Consider the following 15326-nt stretch of genomic DNA (forward strand, 5'->3'; position numbering starts at 1 on the left):
TTATTTATTAAATTACATTTTGTGACATTCCCATTAGAAAAAAAGATATTTTATAGCAGTGACCATGTTTTACAATTTCTGTGTATTTATTCTGTTACCATAAATCTGTTAATGCTTTGTTATGCAGGACTCACAATTTTTACACCTGTGAGAGAAAACAAATTGTAGATACTCAGTGTGATGAGGGTTGGAGTCCCTTTAAGATTCCTAATTGCCCAACCAAGGACTGACCTTGATTCACAAATCCTGGTCAAAGGCATCTTTGAATATCCGGGCCCAGCCCCACTCTCAGCTCAGCTTCCCCCAGCCCTCACCTGATCTGGGTTAACTGAAAAGCCCGACAGAACTGGGTACCGCTCATCATCTTTTGGGTATAAAAGAAACAAGGTGGAACGCCCTCTTTGCAGGAGCCCTTCCAGCCATGCAAGGGTCCCTGCCCGCCAACGGCCACCTTTGGCCCAGGTGTCTACCTGAGCTTTACTTCCAAGTTCCTACAATAAACCTTTTATTTATCAATCTAGGTTTTTGGGCCTGTAAATTCATTTTACAGGGGACACTGCGCCTCATGGGATCTATGCGCCGACAAATGGGGTTCCCCCTTTCCTTTCCCTCATTAAGTGTAGGGCAGTTTAAAGGCTGGAAGGCTTGCTGCTGGCTCCATAAGCAAAGTGGATCCAAGACTTGGGAAGACAGGACTAAAATATAGTTGATATCTAGCAATGAGTTTACTTCACTTTTTGTGGCTATACAAGATTTTTGCAAAATCTTAGCAAGTTGCCTGGAATATAGTAGGTGACTAATAAATGCTTGTTGATTGTTTTTTTTCACTTGAATTTATTTATATGAGAGACCCAGAGCATCTTGAAATGAGGGAAAACTGAAATGCCTCAGAAGCACACAATTCTAATAGGTTTGAGAGTGTAGAAGATGGGATACAGTGTAAAGGGTCACAGTCAGTGAGGAGACTCTGGATGAGGTATAAGAGCCTTCACCCAGAGGGAACCTGCTAACAGTGTCTGGTCCAGCTCCCCATCTCCCCATCTCAGCCTTCCGGAGAAATCCGGGGAAGGTAACCACCTGTGTTGTGATTGAAGCAGACTGATACCAGGTGACAAACTACATACAATAGCAAGTTGTTTATGTGGTCCCACGAGCACAGTGTTGTTTTTGTTACATTATATAGAGGGGAAAGTCCTTGAAATAAAAGGACTTCATTTTCCCACCATCCTCAAGAGTCTCACCTCATCACTTCTTTACTAGGATGGTATATTTTAATCACCCCAACTTGGGGGCTCTAGAAAGCAGGAATATAGTATATAGTATACAATATAGTATAACCCCTGCAATGGATCTGATGACTAGGGATCTCCATTATGGGTTACAAGAGAATTTCTACTAACTTTTAACCCTAAGGGTATAGACCATGGGCCACACCTAACCCATAAACTAATCATGGCCTCAGACTTAGAACTGAGTCACAAATCTAGGGGATCAAAGTCCAATTAAATGCTTTGGGGCTCTACTTATCTAGCTAGAAGTATTTAGCTTCCAACCCTTGGCCCCTGGAGCAAAGAATTTCTTCTGGGAGAAAAAGGTCACACCCAGTTTAAACCTCCGGGAACTGACCGAATACTTTTTTTTTTTTTTTTTTTTTTAAGCTTTTTATTTTCAAAACAGATGCACAGATAATTTTTTAACATTGGTCCTGGCATAGCCTTGAGTTTCAGATTTTTCCCTCCTTCCCCACCCCCTCCCCTAGATGGCAAGCAATATGTTATATACATGTTAAAATATATTTTAAATCCAATATGTGTAAACATGTATACAATTCTCTTGTTGCACAAGAAAAATCAGATCAAAAAGGAAAGAAAATGAGAAAGAAAACAAAATATAAGTGAACAAACAACATCAAAAAGAGTGAGAATGTTATGTTGTGATCTACACTCAGTTCCCATAGTTCTCTCTCTGGATGCAGATGGCTCTCTTCATCACAAGATCATTCACTGAACTGGCCTCAATCATCTCATTGTTGGAAAGAATCGTGTGCATCAGAATTTGTCGAATGGTATTGATGTTGGCAGAACACTTTTTACTACGATGAGATAAATTCCTTCCTAACAAAAAAAGATCCTCAGCTCATGTGCTCTGACCTTTGAAAAGAGGTCTATGTTTGAAAACAGGGCTGAAAAGCAGAGGCTGTACAAGCAGTGAGTCAAAAACCACTTATGAAGTGCCTAGTCCGAGCCAGGCACTGTGCTCCACATCCGTGGTAGAACAATGCTTAGCAGAAATGAGAGACTAGATACCGTGCACAGAAGCTGCCAGGCCCTGGGACTAATGCAAACAGCACTGTCGAACCAGACAGCACTAGAAGCTTTGTAAGTGGCCTCTGCAAGGCAGGTACCCCTTCCCATGGTTGTGGGTTATGGATAATAACAGTAGCATCTACACAGCTCTTTAAGGTTTGAAATTAACTAATGCCCACAATCACTTACTCAGTCCGCAGACACTGATTGGGCCTCGGGCCTTGGCGCCAGGCACACAGTCTCAGGAAAGCAATTTTGTATAAACAAGAGAGAAACAGTAGAAGTTGAAGAGGATGTTCTGAGAGAAGGCACCCGGTTAGGTGTAATTATCTCTATGTTGGAGATAAGAAAACTTAGGCTGTTTGCCACAGTTACTTATCAGGTATTATGCCTTTTTCAATTACACTATTTGTGTGATTTTAGGGATTACTCCTTTTCTATGTTAAGCCTCAGTTTCCTCACCCGAAAAATGATGCTGGACCTTTAAAAAACTTTCTAGCTCAAAATCTCTGATCCTGTTTGAATAAATGCCTTTCCTTTGAACTATGCGTATGTTTCCCTTGCTTTTTATTTTTATTTCTTTAAAGAGGAGCTCAAGAGCTATGGCTTTGAACGGAGAATAGTTTTTCAGCAGGGCTCGGTGCACAGATGGCTGGGCTTGCGGGGAAAGGTCAGGAAGACTCGCGCGCCAGCCCCTTCGCGCATGCGCTGACCTGTTGGGTAAATAGGCAACTCTGCCGAGCACCATAACAAGCCAAGAAGGCACAGATTTGCAAGAGTGCGGGGAGTTTTTTAAGCCAATGAAATCATAGCTTCTGTCAAAAAACCAAAACGAAACCGTATATCGCACTACTTAAATCAGCATGCTAGGCTAGGAAGGAGGCTACCTGAATAAGAGGCAGGCTCTTTATCTATAACGCCTTCAGGGAACCCCATTCTGTTTGAAACCCTGACTCTATCTGGCACAGTGCCTTACATAAACTACAAGCCCCAGAGATCATTGCGACCGGTCAGCTCGCGCCTTCCTCACCTGGCCGTAGGGGTCGACCCATAGCCTGCTGGGACTTGTAGTCTTTTACTTCGGCCAGCCGAATGTGAGCTTTTCGCCTTACCTGGCACGAGGCCGGGGTCTGTAGCGAGACTGGCCGAGCCAATGGGAGCGGCCGGGTGGGGTGAGAGGGCGGGGGTGCTGGCGTATCCTTGCCCCACCCCTCCCAGCGCCCTACGTTGGTCGCTGCCGGGACATGGCGACTGCCGGCGCCGGAGCCTCAAGCTGAGCAGACGCCGTCAACCGCCCCGAGCCAACGGCTAACGTTCCGCTACTGCCGCCGTCGCCGGCGTGCGTGCGTACGTGGTGCGTGCGACGTGCGGGCCGCGAGCCTGCGAGGCCGGGCTGGGCCGGGCCGGGCCGCCGCGGAGGAGCCAGGAGGAGCCAGGAAGCCCGCGACGGAGCGCAGCGAGTCAGTGCCGGGCACATGGCGTCCATCTTACTGAGGAGTTGCTGCGGACGTGGGGCCGTCCGCCTCGCCCAGCCCCACGCCGTCCCCACCACCGCCACTGCGATCCCAAGGGGTAAGCGCCGGGCCGGCCGCCTGGGTCTGCCCTGTCGCCGGGGTCACCCGAGGGGAGTGACCTGAGGAGGCCTGTGACCACACGGGCGGCCCTCGAGATGCGGGCCGGGGATGGGGTGACCTTTTTGTCCGTGCGCCTGCCCAGCCTGGGAAGCCATCCCCTTCCTCGTCCCCCCTATGCCCTCTAGTGCCCGGCCCTGCGAGCCTCTTCCCGTCCTCCCCCGGGCCCTCCTCCTCTGTTGCCTCGGACATCCCCTTCCTCTCTTTACCCCTCCAAACGCTTCCTTTCTTCGTCTGCTCCCTCCCTTCCTTTCCCCTCTCCCCTTTTCTCTCCCCTCTCTTCTCATTCCCGTGCTCCCCCTGTCTACCCTCCCCTACTCTCCAGCCTCCTCTTTCCGTCCTTCCCACCCTGCTCAGGATGAGAGGCTAACCATTCTCTTCTCCCCTCCCCCCATTATCTTCCTTAGGTAAACTCTTTGGAAAAGCCTTGCTTTCTGGAAGGGACTCCCTCTTGTCTGTTTCCTCTTGAGAACTTCCCCCCATCCCATTCCGGGCCCATGGCTGTCATGAGTCCCGGGGTGGATGCTTGGCACAGCACTTTATAACCATTAACCACTACTTGCCCTCTGCACTCATTACTGTGCAGCCCGCTGCCTCTTGCTGTGCCGCTTGTCCTGACTCTCGGTCCTGCCAGCTGTCTGAGTCCCTTTGCTCACTCTGCCTCTCTACATGAAGTTTGATTTTGTTCCAACTAATCCGGAGTCTCCTCCTTTCCCCTTAGTCACATTTTCAGGTGGAGTCATTTTCATTTTTTCCCCCTTTTATTTCACTGAAATCAGAGGGGTGGTTTATTGACACTTGTATTGAATGGCTCCTGAGATCTTTTGAAGTGAGGGGATTGTGAGATTTTTCTGTAGGCATTATTTCTTGGTCTGTCTCAAAAGCACTAGAAGCCTGGATGTAGAACAGAAAGGGATTTTAGAGTTCACCCAGCCCAACGTCCTCATGTTACAGGTGAGGAATTTTAGATACTGAGAATTGAAATGATTTCCCAAAGTCAAAAGTGCTTTCAAAGTCAAAAGTGAGTGGCACAGCTCAGGTGAACTCTCAACCCTGGACTCTCCACAGTAACTGTTAATTTTTTTTAATGTTAATTTTCTGAACTTCAAAAGTAGTGTTATTTCTCTCCATTTGCTGGTTATTAGATGTATAAAAAAATCAGCGGTATTTTAACAAAGATATATGTTGTCCAGAGTGTGCAACTCACTGTGGCCCTGTTTAGGATTTTCTTGCCAAAGATCCTGGAGCAGTTTACTATTTCCTTCTCTAGTTCATTTTACAGATAAAGAAACTGAGGCAAACAGGGTTAAGTGATCTGCCTAGGGTCACACAGTTGGGAAGTATCTGAGACAAGTTGAATCTTCCTAAGTATCTGAGATAAGATGAGTATTCCTAATTCCAGGCCCAGCTCCTAATGCACTCATACCTAACTTCCTAAAGAGGGAAGTAAGAACAAAGAATATAGAATAAAACTTCTTCCTTATAAGTTTCCTAGAATGTTTTATCTGGCTCTTACCTTTGCTCCCATCATTTGTAAAAGTATATTCTCCCACTAGATTGTAAGCTTGAGGAATGCAGCAAGCTGTCATTTTTTATCTCCATATTTCAGCGCTCAGTAACTTTTTAAAAGACAAAGTCAAGAAAGGTAAAATGAATGGCATATATATAATAGCTCTCGTTTTATAAATACTAAAATTTGACAGTTAAATTTACAAGAGATATAACAAAACAAAATATGTATAACAAAAGAAAGACATATATAATAATAGTGGGAGATAGCTACTCTCCATTATCTGAATATGAAAATCTAACAAAAATGATTAACAGTGAATATTACTAAATATGCATATCTTAATTGCATATTTACTTAATTGATATTTAAAAATAAAAACTGCTCAGTAATTTAACAGAAACAGGTAGTGTGCTCCTTATAAATGTTTGTTAAAATGGAATTGTAATATTATCTGTATTGTGAGAATAAGAGTGTAATACCTTTCTTAGGTTTGTTGTAAAGATCAAATGAGAATGGGTGCTACATAAAAGTCAACTTGATTTTCTCTTATTTCAGAAATTGGTATTTAGGGAGTTGTTATTGGGTTCACTGACTTCCTTGTTGATAACATGAGAGTGTGATCTAACACCTTTTATCCTTTTATTGCTCATTGGTAGCGGAAAGAACCCTGCACTTGCTTTTCAGAAGACCTGGGTTTTGAGACCTAGTATCATCCCGTTAGTTGTATGATGGAAAGAACACTGAATTTGGAATCAGAAGACTTGGCTTAACACCTAGCTCTGTCACTTCACAGAATCATGGTAGTCTGTGTTTTCAGCTTTGTGATCCTCAGGCAAGTCATTTGACTTCTCAGATCATCAACTTGTCTGTCTGTGCAAATTAGACATGTAATACTTGCATGAGAAAGGAATTTGTTAAACTTAAAGTATTAGGGAAATGTGATTTATTTTTACCTCACATTAGTTTATTTTTATATTGCATTTGATTTGATACATGTTTGTTAAAACTGGCCCAGCCACTTTGACTATCTTTCACATTGTTCCGTTCCCTATCTTCAATTCTGACCAAGGCAGATCACTGAACCCTGGGCAATCATTAGTCTAGTTTCAGCTGCCTCATGTGAATTCAAACCTTTCTCACCTCAGATCTGGGACTCAGGGCCAGTTTGTTTCTGTCTGAATTTGTTAGTTATATATGGTTGAGTAATAGGTTTTCCAGATTCCTAAGTTCCACAATTGACAGATCCACTGTGCCACCATTTTGTCTTAGTATATACTAACAGTATCTATACACTGTTAGTATATACTAGTACTGTTATTCAGGAGATAGAATCTAGACCTAACTACATAGATATATGGCAAGGATGATATTTGCAGATTCACAATGGGATCCCTTTGTAAGTACTAGTGATAGAAAAGAAGACTTTTATGGCCTTCTGTTTATTTGTGTGTGTGTGTGTGTGTGTGTGTGTGTCAATTGAGGGTTAAGTGACTTGACTAGAGTCACCTAGCTAGTGTTGTGTCTGACACTAGATTTGTACTCAGGTTCTCCTGACTCCAGGACCGTTGCTCTATTCACTATAACATTTAGCTGCTTAGTGTTTTGTTTTTTAATAAGGCTTTTACTATATGACTATGTTTTGAGGGAAATGATTGATTTTGGGTCTTTGTCAAAATCTGTAATTACAAATCATGCTATATCCAAATTGTGGAGTGATCATGTCTTGAACTCAGCCTCATTCATCAGAATACACATTCTCTCAGGTTCTAGAGTTAACTGGGTTTATAAAGACAGTGCCCATGGAGTGTGGCAAGGGACTGGGCTTGCAGAGCTACAGCAGTTGCTAATATGGAGATGATTCTTTCTCTGTTGTTCAGTGTCAGCCTAGCTGAATACAGACAGACTCTTCACTGGATTGATTTCCTGCAGGATTATGGATTCTGGTCTATATTGATGATTGAAGAATCCAAAGGGACAAAATTAACAATCCCTTGATTACAATTTTTTTCTATTAATTAGTCACCAACAAAAATAAATAACTCAGTTTTGTACAATTACAGAGTAAGGCCACTGAATTGACAAGCAAAAAATATGCAAAAATGATTTTATTCTGCCATTCTGCCTTTCTTTCCAGATCTGCCTTTTTTTTTTTTTTTTTTTTTTTTAAATAGTCAAAAATAATGTCTTTCTAGTTCTGGTTCTACTGATTGCACTTTCTTAGACTTTATCTAGGTTTTTCCAAATCTTTTTATATGTTTCATAGTTTTTTTTTTAATCACTAAATTACTCCATAATGATAATGTACCATAGTTGGACATAAGTTACTAACAACTGTTTTTACTATTACAAATTGATTAGCTCTAGATATTTTCATATAAGTAAGTTTTTTTTTTTTTTTTTTTTCTTTTTCTTTTTTAATTTTGCTTTAGCACAAAACCCTCACAAAAATCACTTGAGTTGAGAGGTTGGAAGATTGAATGCATTATATATACATAAAAGTGTGTGATTATTTTCTTGGTGAGACCATCATATAAATTTGAACTTTTGAACACACAAGGAATCTTTTTTCTTCTCATATACTCCATGGACATGATGTGCCCCCTGTTAGAATATAAGCTTCCTCAGAGCAGGGACTGTCTCATTTTTGTCTTTGGATACATAATATCTGATACTGAGTATGCATTTGATAATTTTTTGTTGATTGATAACAGTAAGGGCAAGGCTTCAATTAAACTCAGAAAGGGTAGGATTAGAACCCAGATCTGTGCGGACTCCAAGGCCAGTCAATATTCTTCATACTATCCCATGCTGTTGGTTTAACTTTTAACATTGTCCATGCATTGTATGCACTTACATTTTATATTCTTTTTTTTTTTTTTTTTTTTTTTTTTTTTTAATTTTTTTTTTGGAGGCTGGGGTTAAGTGACTTGCTCAGGGTCACACAGCTAGGAAGTGTTAAGTGTCAGAGACCAGATGCCAATGTGCTGGGAACTTATCAACCCACTTGGATTTTTAAAAGACAACATACTTTTTTAAAAATTAATTTTATAATTATAATTTTTTTTGACAGTACATATGCATGGGTAATTTTTTACAACATTATCCCTTGTACTCCCTTCTGTTCCGAATTTTCCCCTCCTTCCCTCCACCCCCTTCCCAAGATGGCAGGCAGTCCCATACATGTTAAATGTGTTATAGAATATCCTAGATACAGTATATGTGTGCAGAACTGAATTTCTTGTTGCACAGGAAGAATTGGATTCACAAGGTAAAAATAACCTGGGAAGGAGGACAAAAATGCAAACGATTTACACTCATTTCCCAGTGTTCTTTCTCTGGGTGTAGCTGATTCTGTCCATCATTGATCAGTTGGAACTGAATTAGATCATCTTTTTGAAGATACCCACTTCCATCAGAATACATCCTCATACAGTATAGTTGTTGAAGACACATATTTTTTAAAAGACGTAATAGGCAATAGAAGATGAATCAAAAGTATGATATGGTCCCTTATGAATAGTGTCAGGAATGTCAAATTGCTGGTCCTCTCAAGGAAGGGAGATGGAGAGAATTTGGAACTCAAAAAGTTTTAAAAACTAAAAAAAAAAATGCTTTTTACATGTAATTGGGAAAAAATAAATTCAGGAATGCTAAAGTTTGGGATGAGATGAGATTGGTGAAGACAGTAAAGTTTTACAAATGTGTTAAAAGGTAATAGATTATAATATTTAAAGCTAAAGTTTTTTAAAAGCCATATAATAGACAAATAAAAATTCTTGATTGTTAAAAATCATTAAAATTTTTTTTTTTTTTAAATTTATTTTGCAAACTATAGGTTAATGAGCTTCATTTTGATTCTTGGCAAAATTCCCAAATTTTTTATTAAGGATCTGGTCAGTGAACATTTCAAAGGAATAGTTGATGGCAGTGCAGCAGTGCCTTTTTGACACTATTAGTAAGCTGGCAGGTCTGAGAAAGCTTTAGATGTTGTTTCTGTATAGCTTATGACTTAGGAACTAATTGAATAGGTTGAACCTAAAGAAGAGTTATCAATAGTTTAATGTTATTTTGGAAGAAAGTTTTCACTTAAGGCCCATAGTCATTTGTGTTTGGATCTGGGCTGCTTAACATTTTAATGACTTGCATAAAGGTAAAAGTGGTTACTAAATTTGTAGATGACACAAAGCTAAAGAGAGATAACTAATACTACTGGTTGGCAAAGGAAGGATTCAGAAAGATTGATTAGTAACTTTGTTAATTTATTTTTCTAATACATTGGTTAATTTTTAAAAATAATTTTATTTTTTCCAGTTACATGTAAAGTAATTTTTAACTATGTTGGTTAATTTTACAATTTTTTTCTTTTTTTCTTTTTTTCCCACATTGCAATAGTATTTTATTTTTTCAAAAACATGTAACTATAGTTTTCAACATTCATTTTTGTATTCTGAATTTTTCTCCCTCCCTTCCTTACCTATCTCCTCAAGGCAGCAAACAATCTTGTATAGATTAAATTACTTATGTAAATTAAATTGAATGTACATATTTAATCTATATATGTGCAATTCCATTAAACATATTCCCAAGGTTGGTCATGTTGTGCTAGGAAAATCCAAAATGTGGGGGGACGACTACAAGAAAGGGAAAAATCTAAACCAGATACAGAAAAAGGTGAAAATACTATGCTTTGATACATATTCAGTCTTCAGAATTCTGTCTGGATGCAATTGGCATTTTTCATCCCAAATGTATTGGAATTGCCTTGAATCACAGCATTGTTGTAAAGAGCCAAGCCCATCACAGCTGATGATCATATAATCACTGTGACACAAACTTTCAGCCAAGTCTAGTAAGACAAAATGTAATGGTGATAAATGTGAAGTTTTGCATCTTGGTTTAGAAAACCAGCCTAGGTGCAGGATATGGGAGATGAGATTAGGGAGCCGTTTGAAAAAGATGTGGAGTTAAATAGTGTGAAAAATGATATGATTTTTAATAATAAAAGGCATAAAGTGTAGGGCATGTGATATTCTCACTGTATGTGCCCTTAGTCATAGCATCAGAAGACCTTAGCTTGAACACTTGTATCAGTTTCCAAGTATTAAGTTCCTTTTCAGTGCCAGCCCTTTGCTGGTGCTAGGAATACAGATCATGTTTTCAAAGAAGGCCAGTGACATCAGGGGGTGATGTCTTAACTTGCTCATGAATTCAATTTAAGTAAGACAGTTGCACAGTTATCAGTCAGCAATTGCTCTCTCTTCCTGAATCATGAAGTCTAATGGAAAGACAAGAGTCAAGATGACTGATGCGGTGATTTTGGTGTCTTCTATTTCTGACCAAATTCTATGTGTTCCACAGTGCCTATTTCATCTGCCTTCATAGCTTTTGGAACCAATTGTTCCATTCTGCTGTGGGACGTCTTTACATGCTTGAGGTAGACATCATTGATGACTTTGGGGCCTCTTGGTTATCCTCAGCCTGGCTTAACTTTGCTAAGATGGTTTACTGGGCTGTGGCCACTGCACATGATACAGTGTCTTAGAGCCACAAGTGGGAATTAAGTGAATAGATGGACAACTAATGTGGATGAGCAGCTCTGAGAAGGGCTGGCAAATCTTCACACCAGTGGTACTAGTTCTCCTCATCTTATATATCTCATGGAAACAGCCCTTATTGGAATTTGATGATGATTTAGTTCATCCCCATCAGTTTACAGAGAAGGCGAGTGAAGATCTTTGCTTAGAAATGACCAAATCATAGACAAAGGACTAGAGATTGGATTTGAACCAAGGTCTTACCTGGTTAAATCTTGGATTCTTCACATAGCATAGTGAGAAATAGGATGCTGTGCTAATTTATTAGAATTGTTTAATGTCTATTTTGTAGATTTCAAATTCTTTCATGTGAAAAGTCTTGTATTCATTATCAGTAAAGATATTGTTTATTAACTCCAGTGTGCCATAAATAATATATGAATTCTATTTTTCTGTGACTTGAGTTCCCCTGACTTCATAGTCCACAATTGACAGTATATATAGTATCAGCAGTTCAACAAAATTCTAACTCAGACTGTCAGTAATGTCAAGTACAGAAAGACAAACTCATTAATTTATAATAGTTATAATTTTGGGAGTAGATTAGGAATAGATGTAGTCCGGTGTAGTGATTTCATCTTAGCTGATATACAAATTGGCAATTGATATCTAGTCTTAGAAAGTTGCATAAGGTAGTAAAAGCTTCCGTGTCTCACCTGGTGATATCATAACTGGTTATTTGGCAGAGATATTACTAGAATTCAGGAATTTTTGACTCTTAAGGCTTGCCCAGCTTACTGGCAACATTGCCTCTCAACTTTAGTGATACTGTTTCCCTTTGTCTTAGCTCAACCTTTCTCGCTACTGTTTAACATAATGAAAAGTGGTTTTTTTTTTTTAAATTTTTAAACCCTCTGTTACTTGTTTCATGACATAACTATTAGAAATTGCTCATAGCAGATATATTTTCTTCTGTGACTTAAAAACCTCTTAGTTCTTTCATATTTGGGTATTTTTAAGGACTTCCTGTGTACCCCCTGTATACTCAGGAATATACTGACTTATTAATATTGGATCCCATTTAATTCCTTGGAATATGGCAGATAATTTTAGACACATTCTCTATTAAAATAGTTTTCACATTCAGGAGGACCTGAGTTCAAATCTGATCTCAGAAACTTGATAGCTGTGTGACTCTGGGCAAGTCACTTAACCCCATTGCCTCAGCAAAAAAACCAAATTAAAAAAAAAATAGTTTTCACAGGTTGTCAATTAACATTTGTTAATTGTCTGCTACATATGAGGTGGTATACTCTGTGCTGGAGATTCAGAGAAAGGTAAAAACAAAACAAAAACCAAATAGTCCTTGCCCTAGTGGAGCTCCCAGGCTAATGGGGAGACTACAGACAAACAACTCTGTATAGGTAGATCCAGGCTACATTGGAGGTCATCAGCAGAAAGATGGGAAAGAAGGCTTTTTCTAGAAGGAAGGATTGGAGGTGAGATTGAGGGAAGCTGGAAGGCAGAAATGTAGAGGCCTAAAGGGACAGCCAGTGAGTATGTACCAAGTTGGGAGTAGATTATCAGATTTGGGGAACAGCCTAGGAATTCACTTTTACAGGATTATAGAAGATCTAAGGAGGAGGGAAGTGGAAAAGGAGGAAGGGAAAAATCCATAAAGGGCTTGGAGAACTATAGACAATCAGTAAACATTTATTAAGCATCTATTAAGTACTAGGCATTGTGTGTGCTAAGCATTGGGAATATAAAAAAAGACAGATTCTGCCCTTAAAAAGCTTACAACCTAAGGAGGGGAATATGATGCAAAAACATATAAAAAAGTATACTATATACAGGATAAATAGGAAATAATTAGAAGAGGTTAGGCATTGGAATTAAGAGGGATTAGAGAATACTTCCTGTAGAAAATGGGATTTTAGCTGGAACCAAAAAGAATCCAGGGAGGTCATGTAGTCTGAGCTGAGGAAGGAAAGCATTCTTGGAGTGGGAGATAGCCAGAGCAAAAAATTTTTTTTAGTTAGACCCTGCAGGTGATTAGGGAGCAATTGGAGTTGAATAAATAGGGAATGACAGTCAAACCTTCCCTTTAGGAAAAACAATATAGGCACAGGGAAAAAGAAACAATATTAAAGACTTGAGGAAGGATGGGTGTTTTAATTTTGATCATATGATGCTAATATTTTTTTCTGTTGCATTTGATCAGAGTTTTGTTGCCTTTCAAGGTTGTCTTTATTAGAGTCAGACAGGTTTTTTTAAAAAGAACTTGGTAAATATCAACAAAAAAGGTTTCATCATCTTGAACAGAAAGAAGGTTGCACATGAAATTGTGAATTTCTGCTGTCTGTAAGTTTAAGTGAACATTACGAGAGGATGATTAGAACTTTACCCAGAGGACTGGGTAGTTTCACCATTACTTTCCTAGCAGCATCTCTTTAATAGCTAACATCTCTTATAAACATCTGCTATGGAAAATTTCTAAGACTGCACCTTATTTCCCTATACATAAGTGGTCAAAAAATAGGTACAAATTATATAAGTAGAAATTGAAACTATATCAACAATCAAATATACCCTAAATCTTAAGAAATACACATTAAAACAGTACTGAAATAACACTTTGTATCCATCAAATTAAGCACTTTTTTTTTTTTTATGGAAAAATTTTTTTGTTTATCAGTACGGGAAACTCTCAGTGAGGAACTCCTGCCAGTGCAGATCTGGCCCTTAGAACCTCATAGAGTTTACCTGGCACACTAAGGGATGAGGTCACATGGCTAATGAGTGACCAAAGCAGGACTTGAATGCAGATCTTCCTGAGTCTGGGGCCATTTCTCTATTTGTTTTGCTATGCTGCTTCAGCCAACATAATAAAAGATTGGAGGTGTGGTGGAAGGGCAGGCATAATGGCAGGTAGGATAGAGGAGAACAACTCTGGAGAGAATTTAACTCAAATACAGAGGCCAGTATCGCCTCACAGGAGTGATATCCCAGAGTCTTGTCGTTGCTGTGAAGAAAGGAGAAGGAGGTGATATCACATCCCAGTTGCTATGAAAGAGCTCTATGCTTAATTGGTTACTTCTTTGGAAGAAACCACATAATAAAATCCATTTATAGGGAAGTTTAAAAAATCAAGGGCTGGGGATTCAAAGAAAGGTAAAAATAGCCCCAGCCTTCCAGGAGTTCACCTTGTTGTTTCCTATTCATGGGGTGCTCCAGAAGTTCCCCTTAGGTATAGTATAGTTTCTTTGGGTTTCTTCAGAAATCTTGAAATCACTTCCCCTCCACCCCCACCCCCCAAACCCCATTAATGTTCCCTATACAGAGGCAGGGATGCTGGTTGTACTAAGAAGGGGATTAGGGAAATCCAGCTCCTTTGATTCTGTGTAAAGTTCAGGTCATCCTTTGGCCCAGGGAGAATAAAGAGACTAAAGGAAATAGCACCTTGAAGGGAGTGATGAGAAAAATCTTATGCTCATCAAGTTAATTAAGATATTAAAATTCCTTGTGGCTGGTGCTCTATGAAGAATTTCACTGCTGATAGAACTATGAAAATAGTACATCATGAAGTAAATCAGTTAAACAACAAGCATTTATTACTACTTGTTAGTCCCTGCCCCAAGGATTTCATTCTAATTTGTATGTGCAAATGCAGCATGTAGGTCCTAGAGCCAGTATGCTCTATCTTCCTTCCCCTTAAGAGTTGTCTATTCTCTATTGGTCTTGATCATCCTTCAGCTTATATTCTTTCCCTATACTTAACTGTCATTGTTAGAGGCCAGTTACTAGCATCCCAGGAAGCTTTTTCTTTTTTTTTTTTTTTTTTTTTTATTTATTATATTTTTTATTATTTATATATATATATATATATATATATTTTATAATATTATCCCTTGTATTCATTTTTCCAATTTACCCCCCCTCCCTCTATTCCCTCCCCCCGACGACAGGCAATACCATACATTTTACATGTGTTACTAGCATCCCAGGAAGCTTTTTCAAAAGTATTCTTCCTTCACAGCTAAAACATGTACAAAATACAGAATTCTACTAATGCAATTACAGCTCCAGTCTCTTGACTCCCATAATTTACCTTTCATCTGTGTCTTCTGTTGCTTGACTCCCAAACAAGAATTCGACCTTCCTGAATTTTTTATCTTATGTCCTTGGGTCTAGCCATTGGATATGCTTTAATTTGCTTAATCCATTTGTGAAAGATGGAGATATTTCATTAGTGCAAGGAATTCTCTATTATTGAAGCTTACCAAGCTTCTGTAATACTCTTGTGTTACCTTAGTCTCCCAGAGGTAAAATCTCCCATAAT

At 39.2% G+C, this 15326-nt stretch overlaps 1 protein-coding gene across 1 annotated transcript in view; it reads left to right on the forward strand.

Annotated features, from left to right (window-relative positions):
• Positions 1–3522: 3522 nt before the first annotated feature.
• LETM1 (leucine zipper and EF-hand containing transmembrane protein 1) overlaps positions 3523–15326 on the forward strand; it is a 78822-nt gene continuing 67018 nt past the window's right edge. The window contains 1 exon segment of the mRNA XM_074272563.1: positions 3523–3878. Coding sequence (XP_074128664.1) covers positions 3782–3878 — 97 coding nt within the window. The 5' untranslated portion in view covers positions 3523–3781.

Source organism: Sminthopsis crassicaudata, chromosome 6 (genome assembly GCF_048593235.1).
Source record: "Sminthopsis crassicaudata isolate SCR6 chromosome 6, ASM4859323v1, whole genome shotgun sequence".
Taxonomy (NCBI): Eukaryota; Metazoa; Chordata; class Mammalia; order Dasyuromorphia; family Dasyuridae; genus Sminthopsis; species Sminthopsis crassicaudata.